At 42.5% G+C, this 15,576-nt stretch overlaps 3 protein-coding genes across 6 annotated transcripts; 1 reads left to right on the plus strand and 2 right to left on the minus strand.

The window, feature by feature from the left end:
* Positions 1 to 1,008: 1,008 nt before the first annotated feature.
* On the minus strand, positions 1,009 to 10,818 carry LOC120826959 (sialin). Of its 4 annotated transcripts, none has more exons than XM_040189583.2 (12): positions 10,660 to 10,818; positions 8,620 to 8,689; positions 8,289 to 8,447; positions 7,251 to 7,468; positions 6,704 to 6,937; positions 6,153 to 6,327; positions 5,918 to 6,036; positions 5,663 to 5,824; positions 4,574 to 4,706; positions 3,050 to 3,197; positions 2,825 to 2,915; positions 1,009 to 2,207 (listed from the first exon to the last, which is right to left on the minus strand). In XM_040189583.2, exons 3-12 carry the CDS (start codon positions 8,371 to 8,373, stop codon positions 2,040 to 2,042), a joined length of 1,533 nt encoding a protein of 510 aa, XP_040045517.2. In that variant the 5' UTR covers positions 8,374 to 8,447; positions 8,620 to 8,689; positions 10,660 to 10,818; the 3' UTR covers positions 1,009 to 2,039. The 4 variants fall into 4 exon arrangements, with proteins under 4 accessions (XP_040045517.2, XP_077936884.1, XP_040045516.2 ...); XM_078080758.1 differs by having other exon boundaries at positions 7,251 to 7,539; positions 10,660 to 10,797; XM_040189582.2 differs by having other exon boundaries at positions 10,576 to 10,742.
* Positions 10,811 to 12,388, plus strand: mycbp (MYC binding protein). Its single transcript, XM_040189600.2, has 5 exons — positions 10,811 to 11,157; positions 11,364 to 11,436; positions 11,560 to 11,608; positions 11,958 to 12,087; positions 12,185 to 12,388. The coding sequence occupies exons 1-5, from the start codon at positions 11,143 to 11,145 to the stop codon at positions 12,227 to 12,229; spliced, it is 312 nt and encodes a 103-aa protein (XP_040045534.1). The 5' UTR covers positions 10,811 to 11,142; the 3' UTR covers positions 12,230 to 12,388.
* gja9b (gap junction protein alpha 9b) lies at positions 12,354 to 15,316 on the minus strand. The gene is made up of 2 exons (XM_040189585.2): positions 14,932 to 15,316; positions 12,354 to 14,664 (listed from the first exon to the last, which is right to left on the minus strand). The coding sequence occupies exon 2, from the start codon at positions 14,645 to 14,647 to the stop codon at positions 13,145 to 13,147; it is 1,503 nt and encodes a 500-aa protein (XP_040045519.2). The 5' UTR covers positions 14,648 to 14,664; positions 14,932 to 15,316; the 3' UTR covers positions 12,354 to 13,144.
* Positions 15,317 to 15,576: the final 260 nt, after the last annotated feature.

Raw genomic sequence — 15,576 nt, forward strand, 5'->3', positions numbered from 1 at the left:
TCAAGCCAGCTATGTGATATAACCACGCAGCGTTTATTGGAGTAACAAGAATAACTGGGTGGAAAAATAATTCCACTGCTGGTGAATCATGGTGAATACAGTGTGGGGGGAGGACAACTGTGGCTGCACAAAACCCGGTTTCGTCATAAAAGCATCCGGGTCATTCATCAGAAAGTCTGATGCAAACGCAACACGAGCCACGCCCACGGTTTCTTAAAGAGACAGTACAGCCACCGGAGCACATGGGCGGTTTCAGCAGTCGTGTACGTGGTTCAGCTTTTAGATTAAGTAAAAGTACTTACAATACCGTTGTGACATTTTTCTATAATCAGGAAAATGTCCTTACAGTCCTAAATGTAAAAACTCAGTGAGTTAACGTGATTCTTTTTTCAATTAAATGGCTGATGGGTTTGGCCTTTTAGGAATTGCATCGGAATTAGTCACAGTTTGTTCGACAGTTCAAACCTCAAAGTGATTTTAGAACATATATTCAAATGATGAAAATAAATAAGAAGTAAAAATAGCTACTACTCACATTTAACAAGTGAGTTAAAAATTACTTTTAATGATTAAGAGTGAAATGTATCTTATGTTGTAAATGCAAAAATATGGTGTAAAGTAGATATTTACTGAAATACTCTACTTAAGTACAATTCTGAGTTGCTTTAAATGAGTCTTTTGTGTTATACCTCAACTGCATAACTTTTCATTAACTTACATTTATATGAAAATTGGAGTTACTTTGAAAAAACAAATTGAGCAAATCAAATACAGTGCTTTGTTATAAGAGAGAGCCCATTTTGGCTGCATAGTGAGTACTTAGAGGGGGGGGGGGGGGGGGGGCATTGTTTCAGGACTTTGGCCCTGCTGATCTCTTTCTCTCTTTTGTTCATTTTTAGTGATGATGGGACACAAGAAGAATTATATCACCTCAACATGATTAGTTTAGTGAGAACGGGAACATCTATAATTTCAATATCATTTCAAAACACAGACTCCACTCAGATCTTTTAGTTTTGCTCCGTGATTCTTCACACAATAGACACAGTTTACATATTTGGTTCAGTCTCAGATTTGCAAAACACAGCGTAGGAAAACACATTGTGTTTAAAAAAATGGTATCTTTACAACCGCAGTGCAACAGAAAGAAGGCAAAAAACAGTTTACTATTTAAAAAGTAAGTACTACTAACTACTACTACTACTAAATACTATTTAAAAAGAAATACCAATAATTGAGGTTGAATAAACCTTTAAGGAATTAAAAACACTGCAATACCACAGTATCTTGAAAGGAAATCACTTTTAGTAAAACACATTACATTCTTGGCAAAAGGTACTTTGGTTTTCTGAAGACTAAAGAAACATTATAAAGTCTATTCAGTATAACTATGTATTTTTCTGTGATGAAAGTGCCTCTCTGTGTCCTCATGGACAGTCTAGTAGGGTTGAGGAAACAGTCACAGCTGTAAACAAAGCAGCTAAAGGTAAAGGCGTTAATACCGCTCCTGTGCGTTGGTCCTTAAAATACACACATCTTGCTCACAGTGCAAGAAAAGGTTTTAAAAATGGATTTGTTTTGATCCAACCGAAAGTGCTCCATGTGCTTATGTTCCATGTATTGTTTTGCAAAATACAACTTTAGAATATTTGTCTGACACAAAAGGTTCAACCTTAATTTATGCTCCTGTAAGCTTCTATAAAAATTTCCTGATTAGTAAATACAGTGCAGTATAGTTTTTTTTCCAATGTCAGAATGTGAATACATTTCAATGTATAAAACTCATCTCTTTGCTAGAATTATTGTAAAAATCTTCTCAAATGTGTACCTGAGTATAAACCTTCCAAAGTATTATTGATAAATAAACTAAGATTCAAATTATTCCTGATCATGCTATTCTTGGCTGATACCGTTTGTACACCTCTCACACTCATAATATTTGATAAGTGTGTTTCAGGATTTATACATTTTAAAGAGGTAGTATTCATGTTCAAATATTTCGGACCTTGTCGGATGTCTTTGTCTGAATATCCACGTTTTCACGTGGAGTTGGAATGGCTTCTGTCTTTCTCGGCTTCCGCTTCGTCGTCCTCGACGACGGCCCACGGCTGGATCTTCCCACTGCTGAATATGGTGAAGATGATAGCACCGATGACGTTGATCCCGGCAGCCACCCAGAACACCTTTCTCCAGCCTGCCATGGTGCGCTGAGGACCGGAGGGGAAGAGGTAGCAGCGTGTTACTGTGCTGTCATCTACCGCGCGTCTCGCTGAAACTCTTTGATCGGGACATTAAGGAGCCAGGAGGAAGTGAACAACAGATCAAGGTTTCTGGAGAGAAAGTTTGCTTTGAGCTGCTTTTTATAAATGGTTGTTGCTATATGGTAAATAGTTACTTATGCATTTATGTAAAAGAAAGATTTTACTACTATAGTTGGTTGAGGTGAAGCGAATATTTGGACTATTTATATTACGGATTGCAACTAATGATTAGTTTCATAACGGATTATAATATGAAGTATTTCCTCTATTTCCTCCTCCATATTTATTTTCTTTGTTCTGATGGAATATGTCTTGGACTTTATTTTGGTATCCTCTGATTCATGTATTTAAATGTCCTTCTCCTCATAATAAAGTAAATTTTAAATTAGACAATCTGTTGATTGTATAAATGTAGTTTCACAGGTTTCAATTTAATATAGAAGACAACTAACCTTTTCAGGAAAAACCTGCCATGTAATGGGTCAAAAAACCTCAAAGCCTCAAACATCCACCACGGTTACAGAGCTACACCTTATTATCGCGAGGTCCTTTATGAGACTTACGTCCTCCGTAAAGTATCCTGTAGCGATGGGTGCAACAACTCCAGGAATGGTCCCGAATGTGTTGGTGATTCCTAGAAGGAGTCCTGCATACCTGCAGGGAAGAGAGAGAATAAAACGTGTTATTCTGTAGTTATTGCTGTTGTTCATACACTTGAGTCTTGAGATTAGATCAGTTGATGTACATAATCTAAATGATGCAACAATAAATACAAGAGTAACACTTACCGTGGAGCGATATCTATTTGGTTCATGTAGACTCCGGCGGCAGTGATTGCTCCTATGGTTGCGGAGAGTGTGAGGAAGGTGACGGTGAGGATGTGGCTGCAGCCGGCGTAACTCACAGCCACGAGGAACGCTGCCCCGGACAACAGACCTGCAGACACAGAGAGTCCACTTATATACCTCAGTGCACGCCGACAAAACATCTCTGCTCTTACTGGTGCTCTTTGGGTCTTTAATATCATATATGATATTTAGCGTGAGTGTCTTTCTTGATATTCATGTCATTGTTTCAATACTGGATCTAAACCAGATGAGGGCAGCGTCCCTCCACTCAAAGACAAGCAAAGCTCCACACTGCTGAGTGGGACGAGGACACTTGCGTGTTTGTTTGTTTTTAAGGATGTTTTGTAAAGTCGAGAGAATTTGTGGAGGACAGGGGACAATGTAATTCCCTTTGGTGAATGTACTAGAGCGTCATGTTACCACACACCTCACATATTTACATTGGACTTCTACCACCGTCATATTTATATTGTACATATCAGTAAATGTTTATGCTCAGTTTTATTTTAGTTCTATTTTGTTGTATTTAATGTCTTTCTTCATATTTTTTATATTTCTGTTGTTTCTTTGTATATCTATGTGCAAACATGGCCAATAAAGCAGATTAATGCAGATTGTTTAATGGTGGAAGACGTTGCAGGAAAGTAAAGCCGTTGCTGGAGAGTCAATGTCCATCAGGGTGCAACTCCTCTGGTCCTACAGAAGACTATGAGAAAATTAGAAAATGTTGGGAAAACCTGTATCTTGCGAAACCTGTGACCTCAACTAGTCCAGGATGGTGTTTTTACAGCTGGAATCCATTGTGTGCTTTTATTGATCATTTATTGTTTTTCCTTCTGTCTGTCAAAACATGATTGCCTGGGGTTAAGGGTGTTTTCCCACAGCATCTGTGTTTCCTACTGAAACTCCTTTTGTGCAGAATGGCCTTCTGATTGGACCACACAAACCTCTCTGATGTATTAAAGCTTCTATCCTCCCCAAGAAGCTTGGTCAGACTCCTCTGAGGGAGAAGGAACCATCGGCCCCTTTTCAGCTGAATTGAGTCATTTAACTTCTTTCTGTACTTTGTATGCGGTTTGTATCGATGATTTCTGTGTTCTTTATGATTTTTCTATATACTAGTTAGTAATAAATATTTAATCACAAAACAAGTTCAATATGCTTTTGATTTCTCACAGGGGCTTAATCCACAAATTTTCACCACAATTTAATTATTCTTTCAAATATTTCAGTGTTTTTTAATGACTATATTATTATATTATATCATTAAAAATATTATAAGCGTCTATACTTCACTATGAGCCATATCTAGTAGACTCCAAACCGTCAATATTTCTTGAATGAAAACATGTGGCTCAAGAAGAACGTATTATAAGTGGCAGTACACAAGCACACTACAGAACATGTAACGCATTGTTTCACATGACAAATACCAAGTGTGCATTCATACAGAGTTTCCCGTACCTATGAGTGTGAAGAGCTTCCGTACGACGGAGATGCTGAACACCTTCCTCTCGATGAGGCTGTCTGCCGCGACACCAGACAGCGTCGAGAACAACAAGGCCCCAAGATACGGCACAGCGGAGAGGAACCCGTTCTGGGCGGAGACAGAGAGACGTGATCAGGCTCCCAGATTGCTTCCCTTTATCCGGTACACACATCTCATATCTACAGCTTGTCGGTGATGACAGGTTGACCCCAATATCATTCAAGGAACTCAGAAAACACTTAAAGAGAGCTTGTTGCGAAGATAGATTCCACTTTCATGACTGTACGAGGCTGCAGCCAGCGGTTGGCTAGCTTAGCTTAGCATAAAGACTAAAAGCAGGGGGAAAGAGCTCACCTGGCTCTCACCAAAGGTGTACCTCTAAAGCGCAGTACTTATTGTGTTAAAGAGAAACCAGACCAGGTGATAGAAAACAGCTGGCATTATTTCAAAAGCGCCAAGAGTGTGCTCATATTTCCAGGTACGCAAGCTGGTGCGTATGGACAAAGATGACTAAACTATTGTGCAATATTTGTATTATCATTATCTCCGCCAGGAGGATCGTGCGATGGCTTGCGCATGTGTCCGTGAGTGAATGTGCACCTCTGTATCCGTCCTGCAGACTGCTAATCTTCCCTTATCGCCGAATGCTCAATGTCCCCTTGTGACACTTTCATAATACACTGTTTATCACCTGTTTTACTGTTTGTGTGCTGCGCGCGCCGACAGTGAGTTTCATTTTGTTTTTGGCGAGATGGTGTGACGTGTCTTTTATTCCTGTCGTTCTGCTTCTTTTCCCTCTTGATTGAATGCACTTTTTGTAAGTTTGGATCAAAGCGTCGGCTAAATGATAAATGTAAAATGACGACCTTGAGGCGATTGCTTGTGTTCGGCCTGCTTGTTTTTGCGTTTAAATGAGCCCATCGTTATATGGACAGGGGACGGTCAGCCAGTTGTTGGTCGTATTCGTTTAGTCACACAGTACAGCAGTAATTGTTGCAGACACAAGTGGAGAGCTCCTCTCTAGTTTGTTATTATTTTTTCAAGAAAAAAACCCCACAACTCACTGATTTGATGTCAAAGTGCATGATGTCGTTCATGTACGTGGGCAGGGAGGTGAGCAGGGTGTAGTAGGACCAGTTAGAGCACATCTGGGTGATGATGATGGACCACAGAGGGACCGACAGCAGCATGGGCAGCACAGGCACCGACCAGCCATGGCCTGTTCCCTAGAGAGCAATCACAAGGAGAAAACATTGATACTACTAAAGTAGGTCCAGATACTTGAGTCGCATTTCACAGGAAAATAAAAACATGTTCACCTGTGATCCGATGGAGTTTATGATGTAATCTCTCTCCTCTTTGCTGATTCGCCGGTTGGTGCGAGGGTCATCTGACGCGAACGCAAACCAAAACACCGACCACAGACAACCGGAACCACCTGAGGGAGAGGGAGAGAGATTTATTGGAGATATGGTGAAAATTTAAAGAAAAGAAGGTAGTGAGGTGGACTGGCCGACTGTGGAATGTGATTGTGTTTGGGTTTCCCTTCCTCACCACAGATGTAAAAGACAGCGGGCCAGCCCAGTGTCTGGCAGATGTAGCCGGTGAGCGGCAGAGCCACAAAGGCGCCAAAGCTGGCTCCAGATCCCGACAGCGTCATGAGGCGAGAGCGCTCCAGGGGGGGAGACCATCGAGCCCACAGCGACATCATGGCGGGGAACGTGACGCCCTGGAGAAACGCACAGTGAGACAGGGAGGCCGGCAGCAGATCTGTTGCAATCCGTGGTTTCAAATGTTCCCTCTGCAGTAACACTTCTGGGATGTAAAACACATGGACCACTATTTTGATAATTGATTAAGACTAAAGGTGTATTCTAATAATCATAACAATAACCAGCAGATTTATCCATCTACTATAAACATTTAATGAATACAGTATAAAAGTACTAATACGGATAGTCAATAGTTCTGGAGTCGCCTCAGTCACAGATTTAGCAGCAAATAAATGTCCATTATTCTATTATTGCTGTTAAATCCGTCGACCACCGCGACAGAAAAGCACAATATTGCCAATCCTATTTCCCCACAGCTCCAAACACTCTTACCTCCCCAAAGCCCTCCAACGCTCGCAGAGCAAACAGCCAGTATGCACCCATGCTGGAGGCCAGGGGGGTGAGCAAGGTGAGTGCAGCGGTGCCCAGCACGCCCAAACCCATGAAGACACTCCCCCCGTAGTGACCAGACAGGTAGCCAGCCGGGATCTGTGTGAACAGGTAGCCGAAGAAGAAGGCCCCCTGCAGCCAGCCCTGAGTCTCAGAGTCCCACGGATACTGGGGGATCTGGTAAGAAAGCATTCAGATAACGTTAACAGGCTGCCTGGTAGAGTCGAGGTCTACTATCTAATATTGGTATAAATTTAGTTATACATCTGAAATCAGGCAAAGACACTTATATCCGTAAAAATGAACGGAATTGTATCAGGAAGATTTCCCCTCTTTGTGTGTCTCATCTATCTTCCTTTAATGCCGTACAGTAATTCTCACACAACCTACTTCATTTAAAGAAACCATCTGAATGGCTTGTTATCCTGAAGTAATTTGTAACAAGTTTAAGAATCAGTTAACTGGTAAAAATGTATAAACTCTGTGTTACCCCCACGGGCTGCAGGAAGGGGTCACTGGTGTTTTCCGACCCAGCTGGCGCTGGACAGGCACCGATTACCGAGGTGTTCTGGGCTGGTTCGGTTTCAGTGGTATTCACCATGGCTACCATGGCAACGCTGAGGTTTACACGGAGGCCGTAGACCACGGAGAACCCAAGGAACATCAGGAAAGCCAGGTTGAGGCGAGCCGAGCAGCACTGGGGATGGACTGTCCACAAAGAGTACAAGGGTTGTGCGCGTGGTCTGGACAGTGGGTCGCTGTGAGAACCACCTCAAACACTACAGGTAAAGTTAAGAATGGAGGATCTACTTTACAAACACATTGAGTCATCTCAAAAACACATTTTTTAACAAATAAATTCAAATTATTTTTAGAAAAGGCACTCAATAGATTTTACAGTCAACTCTGGCTCACTTAACCACGGCGTATCTTCATTACGTCAGGGGCATCGTCTGCTTTACTGCCGTCATTTGATGGTCAGCTCCCTCGTTAAGACCTTACATCAGGTAACCACTAACCAGAGGTGCTGATGTGAACACGACTATAGAATATATGAATAGCATATTGTTGTGCAGCAGCCATTACTGCAAACACTACATTTTCTGTGTTTTATTTCTGAGCTCGCTTCAGTGAACTACACAGCTTCGTTAATGTTTATAAAGAACACAGAGCCACGTGAAAGTGGAGAAAATGAGTGCACTTGTATGCACCACTGCATGTTAAATACAAACATAACACTTAGTTGATTGAGAGAAAATGAATCTGCAGCTTTTTTTACATATCCAAACATTTCTTATTTCTTAAATATTTACATTATCAATTGTATATAAGGTTTTGCACACTAGTTGGATTTCACCTCAGGGAATTGGAAAAAAACGTAATCAACATGGACTTCTGAAAACAGTTACAGCCATAAAGACAAATACTATTGAAAGAACTTGGAACTTGTCTTGAGAGTTTCGGCGTGTTTGCAAACCCAAAATCTTGATCAAAACGAAAGTTTTCTCACTGCAAACACAACACGTACTTGCATCGTTCCTGATGAGGGGTTCACTGTCCTCGCTTTCGTCCACAGAGGCCGAGTTGATGGAGTAGCCATTTGGTGACGGCATGGCACTCGGATATTAAGTGAAATGATGTCACCAAGCCATAGTTCTCCCCAGGTCCTGCTGGACGAGCACAGGAACTGACAAGAAGACACGGAAAAACACAAACAATGAGGAAGAAGGAGGATAATAGATCAAAACATGACAGAGGCACGTATGTACAGGAGGATGCACACGACACATCAGCAGGATTTGATAGGAAGCTTCATTACACACAGTGATTCTTTCTGAACACTGAACACGCAAACTTACTGAGGCTGAGAATGGATCCACTGCACAGCCGGGTGGAGAGGTGATGTTTGTCTCTTTACTGTGCTGGAAACTGTGAAACAGAAATAAAAAGGACACAATTACAACAGCAGACTGGCTGTGGTGTTCTATTTCAACCCTCAAAATACATACTGTATTTCTTTGTCTACAACTATCCATTAAAACATGAATATGTGCTAATGTATGTAATCTTTGTGTCCAACAATTGTTGGACATTTTATTGAAAACAGGAATCAATGGAAATAATCATGAGTTTCCCATGAACTGGTATTATATTATATGCGGGGGTCAAAAGAGGTAATTGTTTTTAGGATCCAACTGCTGAGTCAACGTTTAGAGTTCCACTTCTCACACCAGCTGCATAGACAGCTTAGCTGAGACAACCCATGATGTTGCTGGCAGCAGAAACCGCAGAAAAAAAGAAAAAGCATTGTTCTCGGTTTAGGAACTGAGTTCTCAGTTTAGGAACTGGGAACAACATACTTGTCTGTGAGCTTCCAATATGTATTCAGGGGTTGGGTTGCGTTTAAAGAGGTTGAGGACGAGAGTATCTAATTACTAAAGCCATGAAACCTCCATAAAATGCATTCGGCAAAATATTAAAAGAAAAATAGGAGCAATTGAAAGAAAGCAATTCATCATTTGGTTTATAAAAGTATAGTTACAGGTTACTTTTCCTCCTATCAAGTTAATCAATTTTCTTCAACAAAGTATTTCCTTCTTAAGCTATTTTCTCATAAAAAATGTTATCAAATTTTACAGGATCAAATTTCAATTCTTGAGAACCCCGTCATTTCATTAATTTTTTTTTGCATTTTCCCCTTTATGTGTGTTTAATTTCAATTGATTTGAGTATTGTTCAGGAATCAAAAGACATTTATTACTAAAATATGTCAGACATACAAGGAATTTGACTTTGCGGTTGGTGCATAACAGCAGACAGTTAGAGAATGGACAACAAGACAGATAAGACAACATAGCAAAAGAGAAATAAAATAAAATATAAGGCTTGTGTTAGAATATAAGGCTATGGGTTAGTTTAAAAAATAAAGGTAATGTAATATTTAAAGACTGAAACAAATTAATTAGATTCTTAGTATTATGACACGCACCACATATTTTCATAAATGCCTTTATTGATTCCTTGCGGGTCTTAGCGGATAAGATAACCAACACATTTTTTACGCTACGTTGCAAGTTTGTCTGTCTGACAAAGCATGCTCTTTGCCATCACCATGTGACTCTTTTTGGGTGTGTGGGTATACCATGGAACCCTCTGAAAAACAGCTCAATTCATTCATTTTTCTGAAACAATTCAGGCATTATATAACAAAAATGTATTTTCTCTACCGCCTTGTCTGGGATAAAAAGGTTTATTACTGTGGACACCTGTAAAGTTTTCAAAAGCCTTTCTCAAGTTTTATTTTCAACACCGACATACCTAAAGCAATGAGGGTGTAAACCTTCCTTTATTTTTAAGCTAATAAGACAATGAATTGCAATGACGTGAAACAGAGAGAAACAGGTTTGGTAATTTCGTCAACCAACGCGTTTGTGCACTAACACAACAACATGAGGAAACCACTGAGGAAATGCAGTTGCACAATGTTTGATGTCTAACGTTAGCTATGAAGGAAAGAGAAATACCTCAGTAAGGCATAACATTATTATAACATGTTTAAGCTAGTCCAACTTGAGAATGATTAGTCTGTTATGTGCCATGTAACTACATATAAACGTAACCCTGTAACGTTAAAGCTCAGTAACGTTAGACCACCCATTTAACCTGCAGCTGCTTTGTTCCATTAACACTCACTCTGCACGTTATATAACGTTAACTTAGCCTGTTCGTAAACTAACGTTAGTTATTAGGTTAACTGGTGTAAACAGTATGTTTAATGGCATTTTTTAACGGATAATCTGGCAAACATATCTTACCTTGTAAATAAGTTTTGAACCAAAGACGGTAAAGAAGGCGTGAAGGTAAAAGTGATTGAAACATGTAACCTAGCATTTAAATACCTTTATATCGACCGGCGAGGCGAGCATTGTTGTTTCTAGCTGTCATGTGAGCAACGCGTTGGGAGACGTAGATCTCTAGAGAGAGCGGACGGGCTACTCCGGATTTGGACCATCCGGTTGAGAAAGCGCAGATGTGCTACAGATCCGCGCTACGGATGTGACGTCTGAGCAGATGAGAAACGCGCGGCCCGCCTTCCTCTCTACCAACCGGTTTGGTTGTGCTGAAATTAATGAATAAAACTATTTCACATCTTTCAAGGCTGCCCAGTGATAACAGTTCCTTTAACTACGTCGTGTGAGAAATTAAAGCGATCCTACAATAAATTAATTTCTGGAAACTCTTTTAACATGTTGTTATGGCAACGATTCCACCGCCTTGAAGCAAACATACGATCCAGCTGAAGTTATTCACGTTAGCTCCCCAACACAAGTCAGCAATTTTCATGTACCGGTAAAATATATTTTACAGCTGTCGTCGCTACCATGTCCCATTATAGAGTGAGTATTTGGTTAACCCTTATATACTTGCTGTAGCTGATATTTCTACTCGCTAAATATAATACTTGCTGGTGTAAAGTATGTATGCTAACTAGCTAGCATAATAGATATGTAAAGGCAGTGACACACTTCGACAGGCGTGTTATTGTCAACCAGGAAATTACTTCTGTTTTTGCTAACGTCCGAATATTTGTTTTATATTTCAGGCTGCGGAATCGAAACGAGAACAATTTAGAAGATATCTCGAAAAATCGGGAGTCCTTGACACTATAACCAGCGGTATGTGCACGAGAAGCCCTCCAACCTTATTTCATTAACACGTACCGCTTATTGTGCACTTAATACAAGATGTTTAAGCCACACGTGCGCCTACTTCTGTGACCATTCCGTTTCTCTTTGCAGTTTTAGTGCAACTTTATGAAGAGAATGACAAACCCGACAATGCACTGGAGTATCCTTTTCTCTCACGTGTACCACATTGTAGAACTTTTCGGCGTGTGTTTACGAGTGTTGTCATGCCTGCTGAGGATGACCCCCCGACCCAAGTCAAAGAGGTCATGCTGCGTTTTATTGAGAAAGAAATATGGAAAAAAACTATTAGTTCGATAAAATTTGATGGTACATTGAATGGACCTGAACGCCATGTTTATGCTTCGAGTTGAGCTTGCAGAGAAGAGTTGTGGTCCCACTATAAGCCCCCCTTTACATCTGCACTAAAACTGTAAATACAATGGCAGTTTTATTTGATAGCATGTGTTTAAGAAAGGGGGATCATCATTTGACCTTAGCCCCTGGCACAGTTTCATAAAGCTTCAGCTCAATGGTCCTGGTCCAGATCCAGTTGACTCTGAGGCTCTTCGCATGGAGCTGGCTGACCTTCAACAGAAATGCAACCTTCTCATGGGGGAGAACAAAGAGCTGAGAAACCGGGTGAGATGCTGGTGAAACTCCAAATTTACAGATCATTTTGTTTGATTGTGCTGCTGCCAGCGTAACATCTAACCTCTGCCTTTATATCATTTGGCAGCTGATGCAGTACGAACCACAGCGTGATGCAGGGCCGCCACAGTAGAGAGGATGGGTTTTGTCATTTCTCTTTTGGATAAAAACATAAGAGATATTATTCAATTATAAGCGATGTACAGTAAATACAACAAGGGATGTATAGTAAATACAACATTGGCTAGAAAGGAACTTTTACTTTGTCATAAATAAAAAAGGTTTTTCAGTATTTGGCATCAATCCTTCTCTTGAAATTACCATTATTTCTGTTTTCAACTAAATCATTCTGTCATCTGAAATGAACAGATAAACAATATACATTTTTTTAGAATGGCCTTTAATTTTCTCAAAAACATTTGAATTGATATCATACTGAGTAAGAAAGCTCATACAAAATCAATCACAGAGGTTGCCGCTCATGTGCCCCAAAGAAATTTAAGTCTGATAAATGACAGCACATTGAACAGCATTTTTTTATTCATGTGACCATAACAACGCAACAAGATATTTAGCACATTTTCCGAATGTGACAATCTCATATTTGTGATTAATGTTCTTACTGAAGAACTCTCCAACTGGGGTTGGAATAATCCAGGCAGCGTTACTGATTTAAAATGATTAAATCAGGTTGTGTAACAGCACGTTGTGACCTGAAACAATATTATAGATTTGCTGTTCATTTTTCCATTCCTCTCTAATCATTCAGACAGAGCTGTCGGGCGTACAGTCGAATCATTACATGTCCATCTGAATCTCTGTAACAGACCAGCTGTAAAGTCTGAAAAGTGAATGTTAGATTTATTTTTTTGTTTTAAAAAGTTGCTCTTTGGAGTTATTTGGAGAAATCAATCTCCACCCCAACGCGTAACAAAGGCCTTTTGTGCTGCTTTTAAAGTCTCTCAAAGAACTCCCAATGTGTGAAAAGTGCCCCCACACCTGTCTTATTGGCCGTTTCTGTTGCCATGTCAACCGGCGTGCAGTCTGCTCATATCTGCAGATCAGTTGGGGCCCTTCTGCTGCCGTTGCTGCTCACTGCTGACACGCGGCGGCTGGGAGAGGCTGGGACGGGGCTGTTGCTCTCGTGGCTGTGTCGAGACACTGAGCTCAGCTCCCCTGCGGAGTCCGGGCTCTGAGGCCTGCTCGGCCTCTTCGTGTCTGATTTGGAGAGCACCCTCGCTCGGGGTCCGACGCAGCCGCCACGCGGCTTCCCGCCGTTGTTCCCTTGATAGGAGTCTCCGCTGTCCGACCCGTTGCCTTCCACCAGCGTGGAGCAGTTCCACGGTGGACTGACCCTCCGCGACTTCCTCGCAGCTCCTGACATCGTTGCGCACGATGAGGCCACGGGGAGGGTCGGATACTCGGAGCTGGTGCACCCCATGCGTTCCAGAGGGGGCGAAGACTGCTCCTCCGGCTCCTCCTGTTTGTCTGAAGGAGGGGAGCGCGTCTCGCTGCTCGTGTTGTTGGAGTTGCTGTTCTGCTCCGTGGGGCTCGGGACGCCCTCCTTGCCGTCCTTGTGGAGGTCCGGCTTTGCGACAGGGTCCCCTTTGATCGGGACGAAGGCAGAGGAGGCGTTGAGGAGAGGGTAGGCGGGCCCGTTGCCCTGCTTCTCCAACAGCAACGTGTACCCACACGGCGCCGTGGGGATGGTGGTCTTGCGACCCACGGACGTGCCCACGCACACCTGATGCACCACCGAGTCCTTCTTCGACTTGTCCACGTAGTACTCGTCGAGGTCGGCCTTCAGGTGCGGGTAGTAGTCCAGGATGCCCCTCTTGAGCTTCTTGAATCCCAGGTGCATGATCTCCAGGAGGCTGAGGAAGAGCGAGATGCAGGCGATCCCCTGCATGAACACCATGAACACCGTCTTCTCGGTGGGCCTGGAGACGAAGCAGTCGACCACGTTCGGGCACGGCTCCCGCTCACACTTGTAGAGCGGGTTCAGCCGGTGTCCGTAGAGGAAGTACTGACACACCATGAAGCTGACCTCCACCACTGAGCGCGTGACGATGTGGACCAGGTAGGTGCACAGCAGAGAGCCCCTCAGAGGAGCCTTGTTGAGCTTCCCCTGCTCCAGCAGCTTCATCTCCCTCTCAATCCTCCGCCGCACCTCCACCAGCTCCGCGTCCACCGCCTCCAGCTCGCGACGGAGGGCCACCTTCTTGCAGTGCCGCTCCTTCTCCAGAGCCCGCAGCTGGTAGATGGCGTGGCCCATGTACACCAGGGAGGGCGAGGACACGAAAATGACCTGGAGCACCCAGTAGCGGATGAGGGAGATGGGGAAGGCCTGGTCGTAGCAGACGTTGCGGCAGCCCGGCTGGTCGGTGTTGCAGACGAAGTCGGACTGCTCGTCGTTCCACACGTCTTCCGCCGCGACGCCCAGCACCAGCATCCGGAATATGAACAGGATGGTGAGCCAGATCTTGCCGACCATGGTGGAGTGGATGTGCACCTCCTCCAAGATCCCTCCAAGGAAGTTCCAGTCTCCCATGATTTACATTGGCGGTGCTGTAGTGGGTGAGGGACAATAAATCAAGGGTTCTGATTGCGGATGAAGGTGGCATTGAGATGGCTTTAATAAACCATTTACTCCACAGTGAGAATGTTCGTGTCAGAGAATCAAATATAAGTCAATGATTGTTATCCGTAACGATATTCATGAGAAAGTTACTCACAATAAGACAGCATAAGATTCCACACATTGATCTGATAGAATCAGCTGCTTTTGGTAACAGGATGACAAAAAGGGTCAAATCTATATCTTAAAATACTTACCTCTCATCTTGGATATGAAATGTAAGCAAATGCCTTTTGAGAAATGGCGTTGCTGCTGCTGTTGGACACAATCCTACGAGCACATCATTTATCTTCTTATTCTTCTAAAACGGTCAAACTTTGATTCCGGGAGAGACTCTCCGCCGCTGGTGAAAGCCGGACAATAACAAGTGATCTGTGCTGCCTCTGGTTGTTCACAACTTATAGCCTGTGAAAGACGGAAACGATCAATACGGCTGCACTGCTCTGTTGCCATTTACCTTGCAGCGCTATGAGTGGACTGAATCATTAGCGGAGAGATGTGCTGCAATTTATACGGGTTTGTGGTTTGAACTGGAAAGGACCCTGAACTGGTTCCATCCTCTGCATCCCACCGGACAGAACTGGTGCACTGGGTGTGATGGGAATTTTGGGAGGTGGATTATAATCGATAGAGAAGATGCTTTTGAAGGTGATCAATATCCTAATTTAAATCTCAACCATTACATCACAACTTCAGTTAAAATGCTTGTTAGTACTAAAAAGGCCAGGCGCCACAGCCCGAATGCTTCCTTCTAGAAGCCACTGTTGGGATTTTCTGTTGTGCCATTTTAAATTTCAAGTTATATAAACACAATACTAATTTTAAGGTGATTATATACCAAA

This window comes from Gasterosteus aculeatus, chromosome 10 (assembly GCF_964276395.1).
Source record: "Gasterosteus aculeatus chromosome 10, fGasAcu3.hap1.1, whole genome shotgun sequence".
Lineage (NCBI taxonomy): Eukaryota > Metazoa > Chordata > Actinopteri > Perciformes > Gasterosteidae > Gasterosteus > Gasterosteus aculeatus.

Excerpts from the sequence above, each read along its gene's own strand:
- LOC120826959 (XM_040189583.2), bottom strand. The coding sequence starts at position 8,373 with ATGCCGTCACCAAATGGCTACTCCATCAACTCGGCCTCTGTGGACGAA. Across the intron at positions 6,037-6,152 it reads CGCTGTCTTTTACATCTGTG|GTGGTTCCGGTTGTCTGTGG; the intron begins GTGAGGAAGGGA and ends CCTCTCCCTCAG. Across the intron at positions 5,825-5,917 it reads TAAACTCCATCGGATCACAG|GGAACAGGCCATGGCTGGTC; the intron begins GTGAACATGTTT and ends ATTGCTCTCTAG.
- gja9b (XM_040189585.2), bottom strand. The coding sequence starts at position 14,647 with ATGGGAGACTGGAACTTCCTTGGAGGGATCTTGGAGGAGGTGCACATC.
- mycbp (XM_040189600.2), top strand. Across the intron at positions 11,437-11,559 it reads CCTTGACACTATAACCAGCG|TTTTAGTGCAACTTTATGAA; the intron begins GTATGTGCACGA and ends TTCTCTTTGCAG. Across the intron at positions 12,088-12,184 it reads ACAAAGAGCTGAGAAACCGG|CTGATGCAGTACGAACCACA; the intron begins GTGAGATGCTGG and ends ATCATTTGGCAG.